The 26,094-nt window shown below is 39.3% G+C and overlaps 2 protein-coding genes across 5 annotated transcripts in view; both read left to right on the forward strand.

Moving 5' to 3' along the window:
• LOC117382764 (LIM domain-binding protein 3-like) overlaps positions 1-5,187 on the forward strand; it is a 40,395-nt gene extending 35,208 nt beyond the window's left edge. For all 3 annotated transcript variants that reach the window (XM_055227428.1, XM_055227430.1, XM_055227429.1), the window contains 5 exons: positions 521-914; positions 1,602-1,782; positions 2,455-2,575; positions 2,665-2,780; positions 3,350-5,187. In XM_055227428.1, the coding sequence (XP_055083403.1) occupies positions 521-914; positions 1,602-1,782; positions 2,455-2,575; positions 2,665-2,780; positions 3,350-3,439 (902 nt within the window). In that variant the 3' untranslated portion in view covers positions 3,440-5,187. The remainder of the gene's footprint in view (positions 1-520; positions 915-1,601; positions 1,783-2,454; positions 2,576-2,664; positions 2,781-3,349) is intronic.
• Positions 5,188-5,949: 762 nt separating this feature from the next.
• LOC117382178 (bone morphogenetic protein receptor type-1A-like) overlaps positions 5,950-26,094 on the forward strand; it is a 48,101-nt gene continuing 27,956 nt past the window's right edge. The window contains exons 1-2 of one of the 2 annotated variants that reach the window (XM_033979269.2): positions 5,950-6,154; positions 18,774-18,864. The gene's annotated coding sequence lies outside the window, so the exon portion shown is untranslated. The remainder of the gene's footprint in view (positions 6,155-18,773; positions 18,865-26,094) is intronic. The other variant, XM_055227431.1, reaches the window with a different exon arrangement.

A 26,094-nucleotide genomic window follows, 5' to 3' on the forward strand; every position in this document is an offset into this window, starting at 1 on the left:
CTTCCACAGAATGGCATAAGACATCTGTCTAAATACAGGGTATGGTTGTCAAAAGTATCAAAAATCAGATAATAATCGATACTAAAACTAGTATTGAAATTAGATACTTTATACTGAAATGGTCACATTCACAGGACAGAAATGAACCTTTCCTGAATAAGACCAGAGCAAGTATAGGAAACATAGACTAGTATACACCCATGGACCACTATGAACCTACCTGGACGACTGAGGGATTACACAGATATAAGGCCACGTGGTAATATAAAAGAAAGTACTATGATTTAATGTTGAAAATGACATTCTCCTGTCTAAATAGTGTTTTTAAGTATCATTGTGGTATCGGAACCGAAGTTGAGTATTGAGTCTATTCCTTAGTATCAAAATCGAGCTTGAATTTTTAGTATCATGATAACTCTGTTGTACGTTTCGAATATTTTTAGATTGAGGGATATTACGCAGTCCTATTTGTCATTTGTGTTTGCTAAAAATGTTAACCCTGATCTATATTTCAACACAGCACATGCACCTGCTCCAGCACCTATACCACCACAACCCTGCCCCCCTGCCACTGTCCCCGCCCCTCCCCCCGCTGCCCCCTCCCCCTCAAACAGACCTCCATGGGTGACCGACACCAACTTCGCTGACAAGTTTGACCCCAGCAAGATGACCACCACAACCACAAAGGTGCCCGCTCTGCCCCAAGCCGCTCCTCCCCCTCCCGCCTTCATCCCCAACCCCTCCCCAGCTGGACCCCCTGTTCCCAGCCCTGCACCAATCACACCCAGCCCCGCCCCCATCAACCCAAGCCCCGCCCCTTTCCTCCCAGTGGCCAGGGGCGTGGCTCAGCGGGCCGAGAGGTTTGCAGCCAGCAGCAGAACACCTCTGTGCGGGGCGTGTAACAGCATCATCAGGTAATGGACAGTACAAGCCACGTATTTATTTATTTGATGTAAATAGAAAGACGATTAATTTCAAGGTCAAGTTGAAGGAAGGAGACGTTGAACCAAGATGAAATAGTATACTGTATATGTCAAAACATTCCCTATCCCGATTTGACCAAAAAATAACGCAATGGAAAAACAAAGTGAAGTTGTTATGATGAAATAGTACTAAGTTAAAGGACACATATTATGCATTCTTTTTAACATGATTTTGTTTACCTTACTATCGGGTAACTATCGGATTTCACATTTCCTCTTAAAATAATGCCCAACTTAGATTTGGAGCTCCCTCTGCTGTCAGCAATAGGAATTAACATCATTTGGCAACATGACTGCAATGCTCATAGAGCCATGTGGTTTTTTTGAGCACAATTTAACCATAGAGTAGGTCCAGTGATGATTTATGGGCTTAAAACCTGCATTGGTCCAGATTTTTACCTGTGACATAACAATCCAGGCAAAATGCTTTGGATGAGAGGACAACAAGAGTGAATGAGATTAAAAAGTCAGTTTTGCAGAATATGTTCTTTATGGTTATTTACTTTGGAACATATAAGGTTTGAGTAATTAAAACAAAAGAAGCTACATTACTGAACAATTATATTAGATTGATTAAAAAAAAAACAACAACTACATACCCATCTCCCCACTCCACAGGGGCCCCTTCCTGGTGGCTCTGGGCCGCTCCTGGCACCCAGAGGAGTTCAACTGTCACTACTGCCACATGTCTCTGGCCGACGTCAGCTTTGTGGAGGAGCAGAACAATGTCTACTGTGAGAACTGCTACGAGGAGTTCTTCGCCCCCACCTGTGCTCGCTGCAACTCCAAGATCATGGGGGTAAGGTGGAAGTGGACAAATTCTAGTTCGAACACCATAGAATTTACTAGTAGGTGATAAGTTACTTCTGTAGCCTTAGGTAGCCCTGGGGCTAACTCAGACTACACCCTATCACGCAATCAAGCTTATAGAGTCATTCAGACAGGCAAAGTTGATGAGGTGCAACAATGTGAACTGGCTAGAGTAGGATTTGCAGTCTTATAGGAAGCCCGTTCCAAATATAATAAACAATATAAATTAAACAGTCCATTAAAGATCCTATACCAATTTTTCCCATATATCTGAGAAAAGTTGTTCTTACCCCAGTACAGAGATATTTTATGAGCAGCTTGAGATCAAATTAAGTTTTTTATGGTCTGAGTATCAGGAGGTGTACGGTAACATGCTAGTTGTTGTTATTTTTTACATAACTGCAAAGCTCTGGTGTCTGAAAGCTGTGAAAAGTACTAAATAAACTCATTTGGATAAGTTAGCATTGCTTTGAATGTATAAGCTAAGTGAGGGATAACTTGGATCACTGCAACCTGCTTAAAATGAACTAGGTCTTCTTTTCATGTTTTAAAGACAGTAAAAAACAGGTATAGTTAACCTTTAATATATTGTTTTGTTGTAATCTACCATAATGCTGTGGGTGTAATATCCTAAATTCAATGCCTGTCCTGTGTGCTGCAGGAGGTGATGCATGCTCTGCGGCAGACGTGGCACACCACCTGCTTTGTGTGTGCAGCCTGTGGCAAACCGTTTGGAAACAGTCTTTTCCACATGGAGGACGGAGAGCCCTACTGCGAGAAAGGTCAGAGGTCAAAGTGAAACATGCAGTATATGGTCATATGATAACTGACTCACAAGCGTACTTTAATATTGCTTCACATTGTCTTTTAGATTACATCGCCCTCTTCAGCACCAAGTGTCATGGCTGTGACTTCCCTGTAGAGGCAGGGGATAAGTTCATTGAGGCTCTGGGGCACACTTGGCATGACACCTGCTTTGTTTGTGCGGTAAAGAATCACTCATCTTTATTGATATTTTTAAATTGGCTGTTAAGAGCATGTGGTTTTCAGTTCTCATTCAGAGTCAACATGAAAACACTGGATCCTTAAAACATTTTAAACTGCTGCAGCTATATAAATGTTTTAATCAGTTTCATTTTGAAGTCTATTAATTCACAGTTCCTTTAATTTAGAGCACACGAAATAAAAAACATCACCTTGAAAAATAAGCTACATATGATTTCGGGGAGTTTGTGAGCAAAGGTGGGTAGAGTAGCCAAAAATTGTACTTGTAATGTTACTTCAAAATAATATTACTAAACTTCAAATACAAAGTAGTGGACCAAGATATCAATACATTTGAAATAAAAAAGCATTTGGGGAAACAACTACTCAAGAGTAACCTAAAGAGCATCTGTCGGGACGCAACATCTGATTTTTAAATATTATTCAAAATATTATTCATCTAGGAGTAAAAGTATGCTGCTGTAAAAGTACTCTAAAACATTACTCAAGTAAATGTAACTGAATACTACCCACCTCAATGTAACTAAACATTTATGTGATTTCTTTAATAGGTGTGCCATGTTAACCTTGAGGGCCAGCCTTTCTACTCCAAGAAGGACAAGCCTCTGTGCAAGAAGCACGCTCATGCCATCAACGTGTAGGCCCGCCCCGAGAGGACAATGGGCAGGACAAAGCTGCTGTCACTCTTGACATCTTGTGTTTATCAAATCAGGCTAGCAATGGTATACAGAAACAGCACTGTGTCATCTGTAACTTGATATGTCATAAAGTTTAAGGTTTTGTACCAGAAACTGTGGCTGTTTACCATTTATAAGTAATGTACTTTTGATGCAAATTGCTGTATTGGCAGTTTATCAATGAACAACTGTTTAATTTATTGGCTAAATGCATCTAGAGGTTTATTATCATGATTGAATGAAATTATGCATATTATTACAAGGTGTTAGTTTTCAAGTTCTGAAACATTCTTGCCTGGTAAATCCATAATGATATTTCTCTGTATCTTTGATATAGAGCGATATCAGTCTGGTCACCACTCCCTCCATTGCGTCTCAAACCCGACCAAACATGATCATGCAATCGGATTTGTTAGTTTTAGTGACGCATGTGAAACAAAAGAGCTCATTTACAAATAAAATCACATCTCTCTCACCTCAGATTAACAGTTTGGTGCGTCGCTCATTGATTCTGCAGAAATCCATGATGTTTTTCAGTCCCTTGTGATTTTTTTTTTTTTTTCTTTTTTCCTTGTAAGCAGCCATATTTGTTTTGATGTGGACTGACCATGGATGTTCCTGATTGGCTCATCCACCTGCCAATTACGCCCATGTGAACTCAGGGAGATTCACAGGTGACCAGACTCACATCTTCATAAAACATTGAAGTGTGTATTCGGGATCCCAGGCAAGGAACGTACTACTATGCAGTAACAAATCAAGCCTTACTTATCTGCTGGAGACACTATCAAACCATATCACAGTGTCTGCCTAAACAAGAAGATTCATAAGACATCTGTAGTGATATAGAAGTGCGTAGGTAAGCATTTGGAAGTGAATATCATTTATAAATAAACTTGTGTTTCAGAGTTTTAAAGGGCAGATCTGTACAACTAGATCTGAGTTGCCACTAACAATATGCAACAATAACGCTGAGGTTCATATTTATTTACAGTTGTGAGTGATATATTTTTAAAGCTAATATATTTTCACTGCTACATTTAACATGTATTTTGGCTGTAGCGCTGTGAATGGCTGATCTTTTGTAATGACTCTGTTGAGCTGTTCATTTGGATGTTTGAGTTGGAATGCTTGGTACTTTTTCCTCTTCAAAACCGTGTCGTCCTCTTGTTTGTACATTTTTAACATGACATTGAAAAGACGATTAATTTATTATGTTCTTAACCTACAAATGAAGAACAAAAATTTTTAGAACATGTACTGTAGCTATAGGCAATTGATATAGGAAGACCATGGCGAGTTTGGTGCCTTAGCCCCTCCCCTGTAGACTGACACACTCAGGTCTGAAGTGTGAGTCCCAGTGTACAGTTTTTATTTGAATATTTTATACAGAGCGAGTGTGTGCATGTGTGTGTGTGTGTGTGCGTGTGTGTGTCACCGCATGTTAAAAAACAATCATGTCAGTATTAGTTTGTGCCACTGTCTTGGAAAAGTGCTTTATTGTTATCATTATGTTTGAGAGTTTGGACTAACTGTTACTGTACTTATTTGAAGGTGCAAACTTACTAATATCATGTTGTGGCTGAGAATGGACAAATACACTTTACACACTGGGTTGTATTTGCTGCATTACTACAATAAAAATGTGTTTCGCACTGGAGGATTGATCATTGTGTTCAAAGTTTAATAAAAAAGCACGACCAACAATTCAAGATATGTCCGTGTAGTGTGTGTGCGTGTGTATGTGTGAGTGTGTGTGTGTTTTTAACTTACCTCAACATGTTACTTGTCTCACTGAAAGTGTCATCTTAGGCATTTCAAACCAAAGACCTTTTTATTGGTGGTTTTCAGATTCTAAAATGTAATGTTGTCATACTCCCAGATGGGGGAAAAGCGTTTTTTTTCTACTTTTCCATAAATTATCCAAAAGGTGAATGCACCAGTGCATAACCTGATCATTGCTATTGATGACTAATACCAAGAACTCAAAAATCTGTGTTTTAATAATATTAATTTAATCTGCCCCATCTGTATTAAATATTATTGGTCTATAGAATAATGTGACGTCATCTGAAACCCAGTAATTTGTCTGCCAACAGAGGGCGCCTTTGAGTCTTTTATAGTTAAAAGCAGAGGTCTCACTTTTGCTTATGCCAAAACTTGAATTCATTTTCATGGATCGACTTCACCAAAATGTTTTAGCTTGTGTGTAAATATGTAGAGACTACTGTATATCAAATCAAGGAACTCTAGATTTGACATTATTTAACACATTGGTTGTTTTATTTATTTATTCATTTTTAGAACGTGGCACTTCTGTGAAATAGGCTATCCTACAGTTTATGTAGGCTACTGTACTTTACTTTTCCTATCTAGTGTAAAATAGTCGATAGATTCGTGAGCATACTAGTCCAAAGTGACCGGAAACGTAGGTAGTTTTGTTCGGAGTGGCCCCTCTGTAAGGGCGGAGATGATCTGTGCGCTCTTCGCTCCAGCATCAATCAGCCACAGCACAGATCCACAGCGACACAGAGGAATACGTCCTGAACGAGGCATTTCTGAGGAAAACAGGAATTTACTTTTCGGTTTGTCGTGGAAATCTGTACCCAGACAACGAGTATGATCTAGTCCTGGATGAACAAGTGACTTCTACAGATAGATGCAAAGAAAACGACCAAGGTAAGCTCCGATTTCTATGTTTCCCAAACTTCATTCCTGACCTGCGGCTCCGTGTCCGACTTTAGGGCTCCGTCTATTGACTGGAAAACACACCGTTTACCACCTACACACAAACTTTACAGTCTTATTAGGTGTAGATCTACAACCACATGTGATCACTATGAGATACTTAGTTTCAGAAGAAAAGTCCTCATTACTACCTTTGGAAAACATGGCTACTGGAGTGGAGTTTGTTGCAGCCGATTGTTTGGTGCATCTTGCCGCCACACGGTACGCTGTGACTTCGCCCTGCAGCTGCGAAAAATAAAAGTTGTATCTGATGTTTTAAACGCACATACTGTAAAAATAAACAAAAAAACAAACTTGAATCGCAAACTCATTGGCCGTGCTTTGTTATAACATGGTATCCCCGATGTGCTACTGTTGTCTGCCTGGTTAAAGAGCTCGTTAGCCGCATTCCTCTGTTAGCTAACTTTCTTACACTCTTTTTACTTATTTTTACTATCTTTCTCCAACTATATTTTTATTGCCATGCCACCGAAAAAACATTAATTTAGTCTAAGTAACTTTTAAACTTATTTGTATTAATATTTATTACTTTTTAAACTGTTTGAGTGTTGGTATTTTGTTAAAGCTAATGTGTTTAGCTTCGTGTTAGCTTTTCGTTTGTTGCTTGGTCTTTTGCAGGTCAAGGCTCACTTAAATGTTGCACAATTTTCCAGTGACCGTTGTTTGTTTGATTTGTTTTCGTGTTTTGTTTGGAAGTCGACCGGCAAAAATTGTCATAATTCACATTTGAGTATTTAGACAAGGTGTATTTAAGTTTTCTTCAAGGTATTAATTATAGACAGGTCAAATTGATGAAGACCCACGTTTTGTCTGTAAAAAGCAATCCCAACGCTGTACTTGTCATCTCTTTCTACCCCGGGCTATATATTCACCCAGAGACATTGATCAGAGTGTTGAAAACGTGCCGTGCCGTATCGTGACTGACGCCCCTTTAAATCAGAACTGGAGTCGTTTGCTGATTGGAAACTGAGTGGTGCAGATCAGCCGGCTCTGCTCCAGGAAAAGTGAGCCGCTACGAGGTGTACAACTGCGGTGTGCTCCCTGGTCCCAGGCCGCTGCAGGCAGCCGTGTGTCCGGTCTCTTCTCGCCCCTGCTCGGCCTGATGCAGGTGTGCAGACAATTCACCAAACTTTGGCAAACGTTGTTACTTACCAGTTTTAACTGTTGTTCTTACGATGAAAAAAGAATATGATAAGATTGCTAATGGGGAGGGCGAAACAGGGACATTTTGATATTTACTTTACTTATCCTGATAACAAAATTCTGACAATCATGTCATTCCGACAGAAACACATGCATTTAGATGTTTTAGTTGAGGTTAAAGTTTCAGACAAAAGTGAAATTACTGTAAAACTACTGAAATACCACTTTATACCCTTTATTTGGAAGGTTACAGCATATGTCTGTCCCCCTTTTGTTTTTATTTCATCTCAAATCTTTAGCATCATTATTTATTTATTTTTTGATACACCGATATGATCGGTATTGGATATTGGGGCCAATTTTGAACAGTTTGGTGGATTGTATATCGGCTCCAAGATATGGTATATAAATTGGTGTAATAAGACAATTTACTGACCAAGGTTGGCCTAAAACATCTCATAATATTAAACTTTTATTTTTACAAAGCTTTTCTGTAATTACTTTAATAACAGTTACAAAACTGACTGTACACTGTTTCTGCAGATACTTAAAGCCAAAGAATTGACATTGGTAACAGAACAGAAAAAGCTGGATAGGGCATCCCTTTTTTTTATTATTAAAAACAATACACATTACCTAATGTAGTAGTAATAGTAGTTGTAGAATTATAGACAATCAATAATATTGAGTAGTTTTAGTTCTAGTTGGTGTTCCATTTAGTCCATTTAGAGTGCATTCACACTCTAGTCCAGGATTAGTTCTTAATTTAGTCCCACTTTAGTTCCAATTTTGATGTGGTCTGTGTAAGTGCCTTAGAAGCCAAACAATATGTCAGGATTCCACCGTCATCGTTCAGCAGTCACCAACTTCAAATGTTTAAATTTAAGTTGAAACCATGTGTTCAAACATAACACAGATTCTATTCTATATTGAAAACCACATTTTGTCAAATCTTTCCAAAACATCTTTGTATGTTCAATCCCCTCCAGTTGCGCGGCATTGGGGTGGGGGCATTACAAATTAAAATCTAGTATTATCCATATGCCAGGCAGCTGTACATTCCTGCGCAGAGCCTTGGATCTCTGTTACAGAAATAACAGGCTGACAGACAGTGTGTAAGCCAGCCGTAGACCACAACAACAGGCCAGCAACAAGGACTGTGAGCTGCTGTCTGACCAGGGTTAGCACCTCTGACTCAAAGCAGAAGATAATCTGTAGACTTCTTATTTCTCATTGAATTCTATTGTAATTTTGTTTCTTCTTTCACATTATTTGTTAGTTGCAGGTCTATTCTTAAAGCATGACAGAGATGCAGGGACAGTTTGGCTGGACTACGGGATTATGGACAGTCTGCAGAGAAAGTCCAGTTAATGCAGATGGAGCCAGGGTCACAAGTCTACACCTGGACCTGTCCGAAGTCTGCGCAGCAACACTTTGTCAGGCAGCAAGTGCGTCACATGACCGCAGCGCAACAAGCACACACTTTAGTACAGTTTACTGAAGAGCTAGTCTGAGGTCCAGCCTGTTTGTGCTCAAGCCAAAGCAAATCAGTGTTACTACTAGAATTTCGGACTTGATACTCTATACTAATTCCGATATCATGATGATTATTATTTTAACAAACACTCTTTACACAATAGAATATGATTATCAACATTAAATCGTCATGTGGCTTTATATCTGTGTAATCCCTCAGTTGTCCAGGTAGGTTCCATAGTGGTCCATGGGTGTATACTAGTCTATGTGTCTTATACTTGTTCTGATGCAGCTCAAGATCATTCTAAAGCTGTATCAATTTGTATCTGATTTTCAGTACTTTTGCCAACCCCATTTACTACACTATCCACTTTGTAGTAGCTTAATGCTTTTTATACAGTCAGAAGCTAAGTTAAAGGTTCACTATGTAACTTTTCTGCTGGTAGAGGCCCTGCTACCTGCTTGTTTCATTGTGATGTTAACGGTGCATTTAACATGTGGTATCACGTATTTGTTTTTCAATTAAGGGTGCGGTAGTGGATTAAAAAACATGTTTTCTTACTGTGAATGCACTCAGCTCTCCATTGATCTGATCAGTAATTTGGCCTATGACATCACTTGCTTGTCTTCATGGAGACAGGTAAAAAAAAAAGCTGTATTGTGATGAATTTCAGACCAAAAAACAACATCTCCGTGAAACTAAGAAAAGTTATACAGTGCAACTTTAATGTTTATATTCAGCAGTTTAAAGTTTTCTGGTTATTGAATCAATCGGAGGAATCAATCGGAGTCTGGCATTTAAAAGTTGATTTTTACTATCGTGGCTTTGAGATGACAGCATTGCATTTATAGCTTTCAGACAGTGAGCGATGCCACTTTCTTGCTGAATGCTTAAAAGTCCTCAAAATGGTGTCCTTAAGATGAGTGGAGAAGAGTGTGCAACTATATTTGGTCTTATGTTAAGAGTTATAGATTAACCTTTAGGCATATTTGAGCCAATTTTCAGAGCAAGATCGATAAAGCTTTCGTTTACCCTTTTGAGCAATTCTCCATATTGAGCAATTTCATTTATTTCAGAATCATTTTGCAGCTTTTTTTTGTACAGTTCTCCTCCTTCCCTCTTTTCTGTCTCATTTCTTTGTCCCTCACATGGTTCAGTTTCTAGCTGCTCCGTGCGCTAGGCTCGTTCTCACTTTCCCCTCTCCCGGGAGTCCGTCCAACCTCGGAGCCCACACTGAGGGATCCTTCTTTTCTTTTCCATCCCTCCTCCTCCTCGTCCTGCTTCTGCTCCTTGGTTTTCTTCCCTCTCGAAGCAGTTTCCAGTCTGGGAGGATCAGATTACCCCGGGAGGAGGAGGGAGAGAGGGAGGCAGTCTTGGGAGGCTCTCTGCAGAAGGTTGTGGAGGTAAGGAGGGGGGTGAAAGATCGAGTTTCACATCTCCAGCTCTTCCTCCTCCTCCTCCTCCTCCTCCTCCCCCGGCAGCCTGGAGACGGAGTGGCTGAGTCTGGGAGGAAAACATGCAATCCACCCCTCTCCTCCTCCTCCACATGGCCAGTCTCTCGGAGCAGATAAATAAAGGCAGTAAACGGGAGCACAGAGGGACGATTCTTCAGCAGCCGACCCCCAGGACCACCTCCCCGCACAGTTACTTTATATCCCCAATGCCGTACCAAAGGGAGGCAATCAAACCCCAGCTCTAAAATGAGGAAAGTGTGTGCTTGCGTGAGCAAAAGCCAGCAGGCCAAAGCGGTGGACCCTCTGTGCTGTGAAGGTGGAGATACAGAGCGCCCCAGCAGCTGCAGATGGGATATGAGTTTAATCGATAGTCAAGATGTTTATACAGTAGATTTTGGCCTGGGCTCTGAGTGTGATTAGATCTGCCCTGTCTGTTTTACAATAGTATGGACTTAGACTTGGGTAACACAATCTAATATGACCGTAATGTCTGCTCGGAGAGATGGTCAGTGGAGGCTTGTTAAATATAAAATCAAAAATGTACCAGTAGGGGTGGAACTTTGCACACAGATGGATTTTCGTGATATTGTTCAGTTCACAAACTCATGAGTAGCCATCTTGACATATTGTGAACCACGATATGTCGACTTTACCAAAAGACTCAAGACAGAAATAAATCGCAAATCAATTTATCAACATATTGCTCAGACCTAGAGTAAGATAGGGAAAAATACAGTTATGGTACTGATAAACAAGATGGTGTTCATGCATTTTAGCTTGTTGTTTTGTAGGTGACATTTTGAGGACTTTTGAGCTTTTCAGAAAATGTAATATCCCCCCATAGGTACAGTAGTATTCTGTTCAAGGACTGTATCAATATTGAAACCAAGTAGAGAGAAACTGTAATGTAGCTGTCAATAGATGCATAATCTATTGGAATTTCTTAGCAACTATCTGACCTCAATGTTGCTTTAATTCAACACAATGTATTATAATTTCTCACAGCACAAAGACTTAGTTTGAGTGCTCGTAAGGGCTTTTTTTGTTTTACCTTATGCTGCATCAGTTCTCTATAGAGGACCTCAGTTAACTGAATATAATGTAGATAATGAGACTAATGTTATTGCACATTCATATATTCCATCTAGGACATTTGATTCAGTCTGATGAAGCAGTTCTCTTTCTGCTTGAGTGGAAGGTCAAAGCAGGCTGAAGATGTCCTTTAATAGTATTGATCTGGTTTTAAATACACTGGGCTCCTAGCAGTGAATAATTCAGCACACTCCTCCTCCTCCTCACCAATAGCAATGCACAACCCCGCATTCCTTATTCAAACAGGAAGAGGAGGCCACAGAACTGCCTTCTTTTGCCCCCTCTCACTGAAAATGTGATTATTCAAGGCCTGTGTGTGATTCTGTGTGCTCACGTGACTGGAGTAGCTGCATTCCACAAGAGTCCAAAAATGCCAAGTGTTGTAAACTACTGCGGATCTGTGCAAATCCTCAACAGTGATGCCCGCGGCTCAGGCTGTAGTAAATATGTGCACGGTCCCTTATGGGGTGTCACATGTTTAGGATTTAGGGCAAGTTGCTGTTCATTGTTGGGCCAGAGAACCACTTTCAGTTTATCCTTTCCGATATTGATATTACTGATAAGTTCACTTTGGGTCAATATATAGAATTCAAAGGATTATTTTAATAAAGAATATAATGTTATTGTCCTCCAAATGGACATGCACCCATTTGTAAACTGTATTATCTGAGAATTCTTTATCTGATTAAATCTCTTTTAGGGTTGTCAAAAGTATGGAAAATCAGATACTAACTGTAATACTAAAGGTAGTATCGAAACTAGATACTCATTTTAACAAGTATTGATACAACAAAAAGTCACATTCACAGGACAAATGAACTTTTCCTGAATAACTTTAGAATAATCTTGAGTTGTATCAGAACAAGTATAAGACACATAGACTAGTATACACCCATGGACCACTATGGAACCTACCTGGACCACTGAGGGATTGCACAGGTATTAGGGATGCATCAGCTTTTGCAGTTCTGATACCAACTCCGATACTATAGCTTTAAGTTTCTCCCGATACCTTTGAAGAGACTGATACCTTTGTTTCCTTAAAACAAAAATAAAATAAGACAGAACTGATTCCAAATGTGTTATATAACTGTTATTTATCTCTCAAATAACTACAGAACAAGTATGTATAAATAAAAATTCAAGCATGAGTTTTTTTGAGCCAAATGCGATCCGTAAATAGTCTTAGTACATGAATTTATATGTCCAACCAGAATATCCACTGAACCGATATTTGGGAGCTGATGACTGATACAGCAAATTTTTCATCGGTGTCTCCCAAACAGATGGGCCAAAGGCCACATAGTAATATAAAGAAAATACTATTATTTAATGTTGAAAATGGCATTCTGTTGTCTAAATAAAGTATTTTTATTATTATTGTGGTATCAGAATCAGTATTGAGTATCAAGGTTATTCCTTAGTATCGAAATAGTTTGAAATTTTAGTATTGTGACAACACTAATCTTTTTTGTGATGTTGGACTGGAAAAAATCACACTATTTGTAGATTTTGCCATGGTTTTTAACTTTAACTTACTAACTTAACTTTATACTAACAATAAGAAATGCATATATTACTCATACAGAATAGGAAGAGAAGTGACTCGACTGGAGAATGAGTACATGTCTGGAGTTGAGCCAGTGCAGTTCTTAGAAACCTCATTCATAGTGAGAAATCCATACGACTGTGACCCTGAATGCAGCTCAGAGGCCTGGAGTGGGCTGTGTGCACAGAGCTCCCTCTCCGTTCTTGTGGGGGATTTTCTTGTTCGTTTTTGTGTAATCCTTCTGTCTGAAGGTGCAGTGATCCTACTGAAGCAGACGTGACCCCTGACCCCTGTGCTGACCTTTGATCTTTAACTCCTCCAGTCCTGTTTTTTGTGGCCCTCGGTGCTGTCTCCTTCCCACCTGGATTAGAGGACTGGGCCGTTTATGGTCACAGCTCGACTCTGGACACATAAATTGTTCACTCTTTTCTTTACTGTTTTTGTGTTGTGTAGATTAGCATGATTCAGGAAAAAAATATCTAAGATTCATTTGTCAAGTGAGTATATTTGCGTTTCATGTTGAAACAATAGGATTGTGTTCAAAGTTCAAAATTTTAACGCATCCAGGACTTTTGACAGACTGAGTTATGATGTGACAAACTAATAAAAGAATCACATTTCAGAACATGTTTGTACAGATCTAAACTACAGGGTTAGCAGTTTTTATGCAGAATAAGGCAAGAGATTTTGTTGTTAGTGCTTCTTCAAAAATTGCAGTCTTTTCGATTTGCTAATTGTGTCCAAAGTAATGTAATATTGCATCACTCATGGCCACACACTGACCTATTGCGTTTTGGCTGACTGGGATGTGCAGCTTTCAAATGTAGTGAAGAACATATTATAAAGTGTGTTTTTGGTGGGCAACTCTGACACCACAAGGGGTAGAAGTACACCTTATTCAGGCCTGGGCCTTGCTATGCTCCCTCCATAGACCTTGTCTTTACCTAGCCGGGAGTGTTACTGGACATTGATGGCATGAGTCTATCTCTCTGGCTTTCTGTCTGTCTATGTCACTCTCTGTCTCCCTCTCTCCATCTCTGTCTTCCTTTCTCTCCCCGTTTCTCCCTCTGTGTCTCTCTCTCTTTCTGTCTGTGTGTCTCTCTTTCTCCTCCTCTCCCACTGTATGTCTCTCTCGGTGTGTCTCTGCATGTGTGTCTGTCTGTCTCTCTCTCTCTCTGTGTGTCTCTCTCTCTCTCTGTGTGTCTGTGTTTCTCTCTGTGCCTCTCTCTGTCTCTGTGTCTCTCTCTTTCTGTGTCTCTCTTTGTATCTCTCTCTTTGTATGTCTCTATGTCTATCTCTGTATGTCTCTCTCTCTCTCTATGTCTGTGTGTCTGTGTGTGTCTCTCTCTCTGTGTCTCTCTGTGTCTCTCTCTGTCTCTCTCGTTGTTTCTCTCTGTGTCTCCCTCCTTTGGTCTCTCCCCCTGTCTCTTCCTCTGTCTTCCTCTCTGTGTCTCTCTCTGTTGGTTTAGTGAAAGCAACAATCAGAGCTCCACCACACATGCACTTCCTCTGAGGACTGACCAGCTGTGCAGCCCAACACCCTGTAAAGATCTGTTAGCGGTTGACTGTGCTCAAGGAACAATGTAGTGTGCTGTTTGAGGTGCCCCTTTGGAGTTGATGTATTTACTCCACTGTCTGACAATGCCACCGCACAACCCCATAGTGTAACTTTGTCACATGTTTAAAAGCCAGAGGTGGGAAAAGTAGCCAAAAATTGTACTTATGTATGAGTGACTATTCTTCAGAATATATTATTAAGTAGGAGTACAAAGCAGAGGTCCAAGAAGTTACTCAAATAAGAGTAAAAAGTTTTTGGGAAAACTACTACGCGAGTAAGACTAACTGAAGAGTAACTGTCAGAGCATAACATCTGATTTATAATTAGAAGTTAATGAATGTAATTGGAAGAACAAAACATAATAATAATAATTTAAAAAGCTGGTATTTTCAAAAAGATACAAAACAAAGACAAGACGATCTAAACCTTATCTGAAGGAGCGGTGCAAGAAACACAGATGTTCAAATCATTTCATATTGTCAACATACCTTTTGTCAGTTGTAAACTTTTACTATTACTAGCAGAATATTTTTACTCTTGAGTAAAAAGGTACGCTGAAATGTACAATTTCTTTAAGAAGTTACTCAGGTATATGTAACTTGAATACTTCTCACCTCTGCCTAGCACTCGCTCGTACTTTTGTGTGTGTGTGTGTACAGAGCTCAACACAGAACATTTGCGTAAGTTAGAGTCTAGATTGGAAATGACCTCTTTAACCTGGAGGTGGAGCGTCACTTAAGAACGAGCCGGACACACAGGCCACAGATGTATAATATTGCACAGTATTGAATTAGTCTATTAGTGGATCAACCAATGGATTGCGGATTAGATAGAGCAGACAGAGACAGTCTTTTCATTAGCCCTGTCTCCGTTCAAGCTAATAAGTAGAGAATAATGTGCTGTTTGTGCCATAGCGGTGTTAGCCCGGGTCTGTTGTTTTGGGGAGGTGAGCGTGTGTATGGGCTGCATACCTGAGTCTATTACAGTGAGGAGGAGGAGGAGGAGGGGAGGACTGGTTTCACCGCTTTCACACTTGGAATTTACCTTCAACTGTCTGACACACCGCAATTGTAGATGTCTAACACATTTGTATTTTTATATAGTTGTAGTAAAATGCTGATGCAGATTTTAGGACACAGTTGTTCGTATCACAATTTTAGTTTAATTCGCAGCACATGTTGCATTAAAGTGCAGAATTACATCTACTTTATATTAATTTTCTGTGGTGTTTTTGTGGAAATGGTTATTTTCATGTCTGTTTACCTCCTGCACAGGACGTCTAGGTTTTCCTTTTTTCCTTTTGGTATGAGCATATAATCTCTACTATATGAACTAGACCTGTCACGATAACACATTTTTAAGCACAATAGACTACAGAGAAATATTGCGATAAACAACGATATTGAAGCTACTTTATGCCACTGACGCAAAGAAGTATAATCCCAGTGAACTGATTTTTAAATAGACAGTCTCATTAAAAGGCCTGAGCTCCAACAAATGAACAGCAGAATGAACCAATATTTAGTCATAGAAGTTATTTATTTTGCCTCTACAGCTCAAATCTGACCATATTACATAAAAACTGAAAAAGACTTACCTTTTGCAAAGAAATTGTACAAATGATAAATATTGAGCCCCAGAAATATATTGTTCGAACTTTCATATATTGAACGAGAAGTCAGCATAGTGATTATTGTGGCAGGCTGAATATGAACCTAAAGTTACGAAGAATAAGGTACAATGCTAAGTGGTTGGGCAATAAAATGATGTTTTTTTCTGTCAGATTGATTTTTTTTCTTTTTTTCCCTTTCAGTATTGATTTCATAGTTAAATAACCTTAAGCAAGACAGAACTTAAAAATGTGAAAAACCCAACTACCTCATTTTGAATGGTAACACTAATAACAACTCGCATGCTCATCCCTACTTTCTGATTACCGGACAATAAAGCCCTTTGTAATTGGATCCAGACAGCGCGCTAATCTGACAATTTGACAGTCTTATCTTGTACAGTATATCTGTACTGGGGTAAGATAAATTTGGCTCAAATACATCACAATCAGGACCATTTAACACAAACATGGCTTCTTTATTGAAAGTCCCAAACCACACTCTTTTACTGACGGATGAGAGACACTGGAAAAACCACAGTCCCTGATTAGACATTGATTCGACATGACTGAATGTTGATCTTGCCCTAGATTCAACTCTCGACTCCCAATTGGACAATTATTAGTTTGTACTTCTTATCTAACAGGATGGTGGATGTGGGGGTAAAAAACAATAGCTTTCGGGGATCTTGCTTTTGATTTAACGTCACCAGACTGTAGCAATATAACCCCAAAGAAGTTATTGGAATGAACTGAAATGCATTATGACTTGAAAATATCCAAAAACAGCATCAGGCGTCCAATCGAATAGTTGGATGAAACTTAATTTTGTTCTTGTGTAACCAGGATCTTGTTTCACTTTTGGACTTTTGGTTTTTGGCCTGGCTTGAGCATTCACAAAGGTGCTGTCTGTCTGTGTGTGTGTTTGGCAGCTGTTTAGGAGGCAGCGTTACGTTATGACCACTCTGTCGGACATGTATTTTTTCCTGGTCTGTTCTAGAATAACCTTCCTCCTCCTCGTCCTCCTCCTCCGATGGGCGCTGTCATGTCTGCTCCTCCCTCGGGGTGGAGTGGGTCTGTTTACACTGTCTGACATCAGGACAATCTCCAGCTGATTTGTGGAGGCTCTGGCTTCAGCTGTTTGGGGTTTACGACCACAGGAGCTGCTGCTGGACACTTATGATCTCACCCTAGGCTATTGATACTATTCGTCTTCTTTATTCAGTTGAGGAAATTGGATACAGAATGCAAATAGTGAAGGCAAAAATGTGCCCACAGTGTGCAAAAGGGCAGATTGTATTAGGGAAAGCTCTTAAGTTAAATGAAGCCCTAAAACGGATGAAAAATGGAAATTTACTTGTTGTATTTATACATATTTCGACACTTTTGTGATTCATTTTAATATAAATTTTGAATCACTTTAAAGGCCACTCACTTTTTGTGTGATATTTGAACCTCATCAGAGACATTTACAGGCACGTTTTTTTGCACATTTTGGATGGATTTCCAAATTATCATCTGAATTTTATCAACAGGTTAATACAAAATGTATAGTAATATAGTGTGTTAGTTTTGCTATATGCCCACCCCTAGTGTAGAATAGATTGAGACATGTTATAATTGACCAAAGAAGTAATCCTTTATTTTGAATTCTGCAAATTGAGTTGGTAACTGTTCAAATGCTACACAGCAAATGGTTTTCCTGTAATAATGGAGCATTTTGTATCTGTGTATTAGTAGAGGAAACATATCCCTCCCAAAAATGATATTTCAGTTGTGTTTTTGTAGATAAGAAAATTTCAGTATTTTCATATTTAGTATTTAACGTGTTGTTGTTGATACTGAACTATTTAAAAATGCAGCAAAAAACTGATAAAAGAACAGAAACTTGTAGTGTAATCTTCTAGATTATATTTCTGATGGATTACAATAATTAAAAGAAAATATTTAGATTTTTTTTCAGTATTTTGCTCAGTCTGCATTATTGTACAAGTGTGTTGGTGCGTGGGTGTGAAGTGGACTCCTGACGTCTGCCTCCGCCACTCATATAAAGGCCCCATTGAGGAGCTGGTCACTGTCCCATGAAAAGCGTCTCTGTGTGGGAGCTCACCAGCAGAGTCTACAGCTGGCCGCCACACTGCTCCACTTATCTGCTCACAAACAAGTTGCAAACACACCGACATCAACACCGGCCTGATGACTGAGCCCTGAGGCACTCCAGCTCTGTGGCCATGGAGGTGCTACTGTGCTAATGTGTGCTGCTGTGCCACCCATTAAGGGCGTCCACAAAATTTATATTGGTTTTCGAGTTTGATCAGTTGCTATTTTCACAATTTAGGCGAGTAATGGGACATGATGGGTCTGACTGTTCCGACAATAGCCCCTTTTAGTCCACGAGAGACATCGAATATCAAATCCATTATAGGCCAGAGACTACAGATGGAAAGTAGCCAATGTGCCAATTTTACCACCTTTTAAATTATTCATGTTCATTAAAGTGCATCTTGCCTTTTAAATGAATGACACTTAAACAAAGCCATTAGATTATATGTTGTAGTGTTTATTACATTTAAAAATTTGACACATTTCATTTGTAGTTTTTTTTTTTTTCTTTTTCTTTTAGGAGTACAAAGAATGAAATAAATCTAAAGTTTTTCTTCTCTTTCAGGTTGGCTCTGAATCTTCCTTTTGAAAACTCTACTCCCCCATGGAGCTGTGCAGCCACCTCCATTTAGGTCAGTCGCGGAGCCATCAGCCAGGTACAGTACTGGTCCTGAGTCATGTGTTTACTGCGTGTTTACTGTATATGTAGTAACAGTGCAAGCTCTCTGCTCTTCTCATGTTGCAACTTTCTTGGCTTGCTTTTGCTTCTTTACTCTTCTGTACAACATGTAGTAGCCTTGTACAGTCGTCAGTGATGTGATACTGTTGAACTCATCCTGAAAAGTTGTGCTGTATGAAAAAATATCAGATCTTTACCCAAAGATATGTTTAAAACTGACTTGTCAATATAGTTTGTTATTATACAGTTTTATCGTGTTGTTTACATTTTTAACATTGAGTTAAACATAAACTTATCTAACAATATAGATTCTGTAACTTCCTGGCCTGTTGTTTTTCAGTTAGAGTTTAGAGGCATCTAAATGCTGATAGTTTAAATAATGACAGCAAGCCAAACTGAACACATCTGGGGGGAAAAAATATACAAAGCAGATGATCCAAGTAGGCTGACTAATCCAGTGCAATAGACTTCAAACTTGAAATGCATAAACAACCATTACTTTGTTTACAGTCCCAGTGATTTCTCTTATAAAGTTGATTAGCTGTACCCCTTTTGTTGTTTAGTGACTTTTTGAGAAGATTAACCCCTGACCTGGGGGTTGAAGGCAAAGCCGGCCAATCAGAAGGCTTCCTGCTGGTTAATTGCGAGCTGTGATTGGGTCATTTGAGCTGTCATTTGCTTTGATTAATTGCATTGGAGCAGGAGAGCAGGAAGAGCCCTGATTATCCTGAGCCTGAAGGCTGTGTGCTGTTAGACTGTGAGACCAAACATGTGTGCGTGTGTCTGAGTGTGTTCTTGTAAGGAACAGTTGTGCTTATGTATGGTTTTGTTGAGTAGACATCCGAGTTTCATCCGTACGACTGCAGTATTTTCAATTGTTTTACTGTACACAGCTTCATTTCACATGCTGTTGCGTTGAGCATGCAGGTAATCTTTGAACTATTTGTGGATTGGACTGTACACTATGTCTAAATCGAGAGGTTTAGCTTCAGTTATGATTCTTATCTATGTTCAATGTTCAGTCTTCCCTCTACTCTTGCCAGTTTTATGTTGAAGATTTGAAGCATTTGGAGGACTATACATGAATTTCAAACTGTATGTAGTTTTTGGCAAACTAAGACAAATGAAATTATGATTCATGTTTGATGGTAACTTTGCATGATGGTCCCTGAAAGTGAGTGTATGCTAGTATGGCAGGTTGTCAGATCAGGGAGATAAGAAAACATTTTAGTATTGGTGACTTTCAGAGTCTACAATGTGATGCTATACTCCCAGATGGGGGGCAAGAGCCACTTTCCCCTATTGATACTTTGCAGCTGATGTCATCAACATTCCCTGGGGGTGTAATGCTAACACTTGACACTGCTCTATCTGAAGCTTTGTTAGACTTTAATTTAGGCTTTAGTAACACAACTGACCACAAAGAACTGACTTAGCTGGAACTACAACAGGTGAGCTGATTTTGTTAAACAAATCCCTCTCAAATAACATTACAGTCACAAGCTAGCTGGCATTAGCCAACTGTTTTTAGTTAGTCACTGACCTTTTTGTGAAAATCAAACGGCTAAACGTTGATCACAGACTCCTCCTAAATATGTGTTGTTTAAATCAATTTTGTATTTTTCTTGAGTTTTCAGACTATCTTAACTTTTTTGCCTGTGTTTTGGCATCGTGTCACTGTGGTAACTGATGAACATTCCGTCATAGACATACATGTTGAACACCCCCACCGTGATGTCACCACAAAGTATCAATAGATTACATTGTACTTTGCCATGAAATATCTAAACAGTAAATTCAGAAATGTTTTATCTGACAATATATTGGCTGCTGCTCATCTGTATTAAATATTATCACCCTATAGAATGTTGTGATCTCATCTGAAACCCAGCAGTGCATTCTTGGGTATGTACTTTATCGGACCATTCACTTTGATATCCAGGCCGCCTTCTATTCCACCAGTCTATTTAAAGCAGTCGTAGTTTTGCGTTGGTTTGCTCTGAGTAGTAGTGGAAGTATGTGTAGAGCAGTAGAGTGTTTGAGTGTGTGTGTGTATGTCTGAGGCCTCACTGACAGACTCGGAGCAGAGCCGTCCAGTCTGCAGCTCCCAAATCACTGCCATATGTGCACACCGCCCCGCCCCATGCGCACCGCACCACGCACCCACTGCTCGCAGCACTGCACAGCATACAACTGCAGCCCGGAACAAAGAAGCTCCCCACAAATCTGCATATCAAACTTCTAAAATTATGATATAAATACATTTAGTTTGTTCATAAACCTCAAAATTATTCATCTTCAATGCTGAGATAGTATTATTTGGAATATAAACATACAAATATTTAATGTAGTGCTGTCATGATGCTAACATTTCAAACTGTTTTTTGATATGAAGAAATAGACTCAATACATATTCCGATACCACATTTATAGTAGAAACACTCTTTATTTAGGTAATAGTATGTGATTTTCAACATTAAATGGTAGTACTTTTATACTCTCTTGTATCTGTGTAATGCCTCAGTCATCCAGATAAGTTCCATAGTGGTCCATGGGTGTATACTAGTCTATGTGTCTTATACTTGTTCTGATGCAGCTCAAGATCATTCTAAAGCTGTTCAGGAAGTGTAATTTCTGTCCTGTGAATGTGACTTTTTATTATCAAAATCTGCTCAATTGAGTATCTAGTTTTGATACTAGTTTTAGTATCGATTAGTATGTCTGATTTTCGATACTTTTAACATCCCTAATTTAATAGAATTTTGTTTTGTTTTTTTGTAGGCCTATTGGCCTACAAAAAAGTCATCTGCTTAGGCAAATAAACGGTACATTCTAATAATTGACCCCAAATAACATGGTGTCTGATATAGGCCCATTTTAAAATTCCAGTCGTCATTAGAGACCATAATAAAATGGGGAGGCACCAAAACTGATACTAATGAATGTCTGGTCTGAAAAATTACTAGAGTATCAGTTCCAGGATATCGGTCCAGGATTAAGTAAATTAATTAACAAGTCTATTTACTGAACCGTCATTGGCCCTGAATGTCTCATAAAGTTTGATTTACACATTGCTGTTTCATAGTCACTTGAAGTAATAGGCTCTGTGCACAGTAGCACGCTAGCTAGCTCACTGTGTCTCAGAGCTAACAATCACTATTATTAAAATCGGAAAACAATAAAATAAACAACCTATTAAAATTCAAATTGATTAAAGATGACCCAATTATTTTTATATGTAGAATATTTCAGTTTATACGGTTGTTTTAATATTTATTATGCCTCAAAATTAACATTAACGCTAGCATTGAGACACAAACCTCTCTTTCTAAATGCAGAAGTGTCCTCCGGTGAAGTATTCATTTTATTTGTGCAGTTTTTTTTGTGACATCCACACACTGCTCCCTGTTCAAACCTTATCTTTAAATATTTAGTCATTTTAGTGTGACTCTGCAAAAACCTCGCAGAGATAAAATTGCACAGGAAGCAATGACGTTAACAGCGAGGTTGTTGGGCGTCGTTGTGCACAGAGCCTATTGCATAAACTATATGAATCATTTCTGTGATAAGTTATTGATGTTTCAAGGAAAGAAGTATCCACTTTGTTTTTTGTGTGTTTTTTGTGTTTGGTCACAACTTAATCTTACTGTACCTCTCTTAATACACTTTGCTTCTTTTCTGGAGCCCTAAACATGAATTGAAAAACAAAATGGTTCCTCATAAATACTTTGTTACTGCAGACTACATCACAACAGTCTTCACAAACACAGCTGCCATAACAGTATTTGGAGCCCTTTTGATTTATAGTTTTGTTTACAACTCCTACCAACTCTACCTTTTAATGTTGCCAACTACCATTCACATCGATTCAAACACAATTTCAGCATCATAATAGAGCAGTTGTGATCCAACTTTTCATTCTTAACTTCATACCTTCCTTGTACAATATTGTTGTTTACAAAGCTATAGACCAGGCATAGTGGACCACCTAAATGGCTGCTCTGTGGCCTGGCCCGAGTCTTGGCTGAAACCAAGCGCTGAGTCCACCATTTAAACTGGCCACACACACACACACATACACACACATGCACAAACACAGCCAGTGCTCTCCTCGCCACATTCACAGCTATATTTAATACTCCTGTTTTTATGTCCCGTCAGGTTTTTCCACTGGTTCCAACTGGAAACAGGGCAGCTTCAGTGTTATGAGAAATTAAAGAGAATTTACCATGAAGCCTTGAGATTAGCTTTAAGCAGTGCAGTGAAATGACTAGCTGTGGAGGGCCTGGTTGAGTGATGCATGGTGATACACCGAGGAAGAACAGAGGTTTGTGTGTTTGTAGGGCTTTTTTCCATTACCTGGCTCCGGCATTCCTGCTGCCAAAGTTTGGGAGGAGTTTGGAACGAGGGAGGCGTCGGAGCTAGGGGCAGCTGATAGGCGCTATCGACAGGTGGCCAATTCCACAGCCATAACTGCATTAGCAATAGAGGCAACCAAGTAGGGGTTTACAAGCACATGTGTTAGAGAATTGGGCCTGTCATGATAACAAATGTTGAGGTTTGATATATTTCTGAAGTAAATATATATAAATGATAAACGATAATATTGAAACAAATTTATGACACTGACGCTGAAACTCAAGAACTCGAGAGTAGATTTAAACCACAAAACTATTCTAAATGTACAATATTGTTAAAAAATTATGAGCTGCAATAAATAAATAGCGGAACGAAACACATTAGTTTGCCTCTGTAATGAGTGATAGAAGTTATTGATTCAACCTTTCACAGATTAAATCTTATCATATAGCCAAAACATAACCACAAATTTCCCAGTAGTGCAAAGGAAAAAATACCCACGATAAATATTGACCTAAAAAATATTGTTCCAGCTTTCAGATACAAAACGATAAGTCGATATAGTAATTTTTGTGATAGACCTAAAGAGAATGCATTATTGTCCCTTGTTTTTGTTATGAATTAATGGAAAATGTTTAAAAAATGTGGAAAGTTAGAATATATAATATATATACTAGTATATTGTTGTTGATGGGTTTTTTTTGTTTTTTTTTGTTTGTTTTTTTTTTCAATTATCAGTAAATATGGTTTTTTCATGCAAAAAAGTCAAATTTCTTTAGGGCTTGACAATATAGTAGAAAAAAACACGTTTTCCTCACATTGGTCAATCTCAGTTTTTAATTAAATTTTTCTTTTCAAAAACAGCATGAACATAGCTTTCAGTATAGATTTTGTGAAACACAACATGCATAAACACAACATACATGCCATTTAACAGAAAAAATAGTCAAATTCCTTCATCCAAAAGTCTGAACTCTGCTCCAAACCACATGCTTGATTGGCTGTCCTCGATTCAAATGACCCAAACTGATCATTGACGATAAGATATGACTGAATCTTGAACTCTATTCAAATCTGATTCATTGCTCAGCCCTAACTTTCTTCCTTCAAAGTTTGATCTCTGCCCCAAATTGATCACAAAAATAGTTAATATCTTTACGCTACATTAAAAATGAACCTGTACTTGCTATATACTTTTCTAATTGGCATACCTTTTACCAGCTGGTCATTTGTAAGGAATTCACTGGGCTTCCATGTCTTGTGTGATGTTTGAATAATGTTTGGAGCAGCTTTGGACCAGAGCCTGCTGCATGTAGCTAGTACAGCTGGTGCATTAGTGAGCTCTGGTCTCTCTGGAGTGTGGATGTCTGAACCATTTCTGTCTGGATTTATGGTTATGAACGGCTTTATGGTCTGCCCGTGTTTGCTTTATGAGTCCGAGTGGACAAAGACCTCACTGTAGTGCTGATGGATGGAGGCGTTTCTATGGAGATAGGCCTGATTAAAAACACATTAGAGTCCAGTGCCACCTCTTCAGATAAGCACTAATGAGTCCTGTTGATATATATATGCCTGGTCACGAGCTGGTTTGTTTGAGCACCCCTGATTTTAGCACATGAAGTTTGAATTCAAACATTGATTGGACAATCACAGGGAAGCATTGTGGTTTGTTCTGAAGCCAATGGGCCAAAGCAAACCAATCCAAATATGTTGACACTGATGGACGGACTTTTATGTTTTAGCAGAAATAGGGACCATTTTGTTTTTGAAAACTTGCAGAGGGGAGTGCTTTGTGCATTTAATGGGAAAGAAGTCTGTGCTTTTCTCCCTCATTAACCAAAGTTTAATTTCTTGCCTTGTTCCGCTGTAGCACTTCGACCAAACGGCTTCAAACATGATGTTCTGCCTTTTTATAAACGCTTTCAGCAAGAGCTGTCCCAAATTGATAACTCGATTCACTGAGCGCACTTGATATCAATATGGAGTTTGCCAGGTTGGGGGGTAACTGACTACTTTGTTTTGATGGCTTGTTTGGGTGCTCGCACTGATCATATGAAAAGTATGTGAAAAATTACGTTTCAGACTTGAAGGATGCAAAGCCAAGATGCTGCATACGGAGTCGTCCCTGATGCCCACCATGCCTCCATTTTTTGGGGTATTCTTATGCTAATCCATTGCTGGGGATGAGGCGCAAAGCAGCCAAGCAAACAATGGCAGTGGAGCCAGAAAGTCTGGCCTGCAGTCTCCCAGGCCCTGAAAGGCATGTCGGGCAGGGCGCCGACACCAACGGGGAGGCTGCTGCAGCACCCAGAGGCCCGCCTGCAAGGAGGGGCCCCTGGAGGGGACGACCGATGGGGCCAAGATGGAGCAAGAGAGGGGAGAGTAGAGGAATGAGAAGCAGAGGAGAGAGGAGGAGGGAGGAAATGGTGAAGGAGAAGTGGGGGAGGGACACGTCCAGAGCAACAAATGGGAAGAGGGAAAAGAGGGGAGAGCCTCAGAAGAGGAGGTGAAGCATGTTTAGCTCCAACAGTATGGGCCTCATGTCTTGTACTCATGTGTTCTGCTATACTAGTGCTAACTGTGTACAGCCAGATAATATTTTGAGGGAAATAAAAGTTGGGTATACTGTTATTGTATTAGACAACGGTCGGTGAATCAATGTATTCTGCCATTGAAGATTAATGTGAATATGTAGAAAACCGGTTTGATCCAAATGAGCATTATCTGGTCTCTTAGGTTTGCTTTGGTTTTCCAGTCTCTTAATTTCCAGTTTGTTGCTACAGAAATGGCATGTACTATGCTGTTTCTCTAATAACAAACTGGAACACTAAAAGTTGAGGTTTTTGAG

The sequence above is a fragment of the Periophthalmus magnuspinnatus genome, chromosome 15 (genome assembly GCF_009829125.3).
Source record: "Periophthalmus magnuspinnatus isolate fPerMag1 chromosome 15, fPerMag1.2.pri, whole genome shotgun sequence".
NCBI lineage: Eukaryota > Metazoa > Chordata > Actinopteri > Gobiiformes > Gobiidae > Periophthalmus > Periophthalmus magnuspinnatus.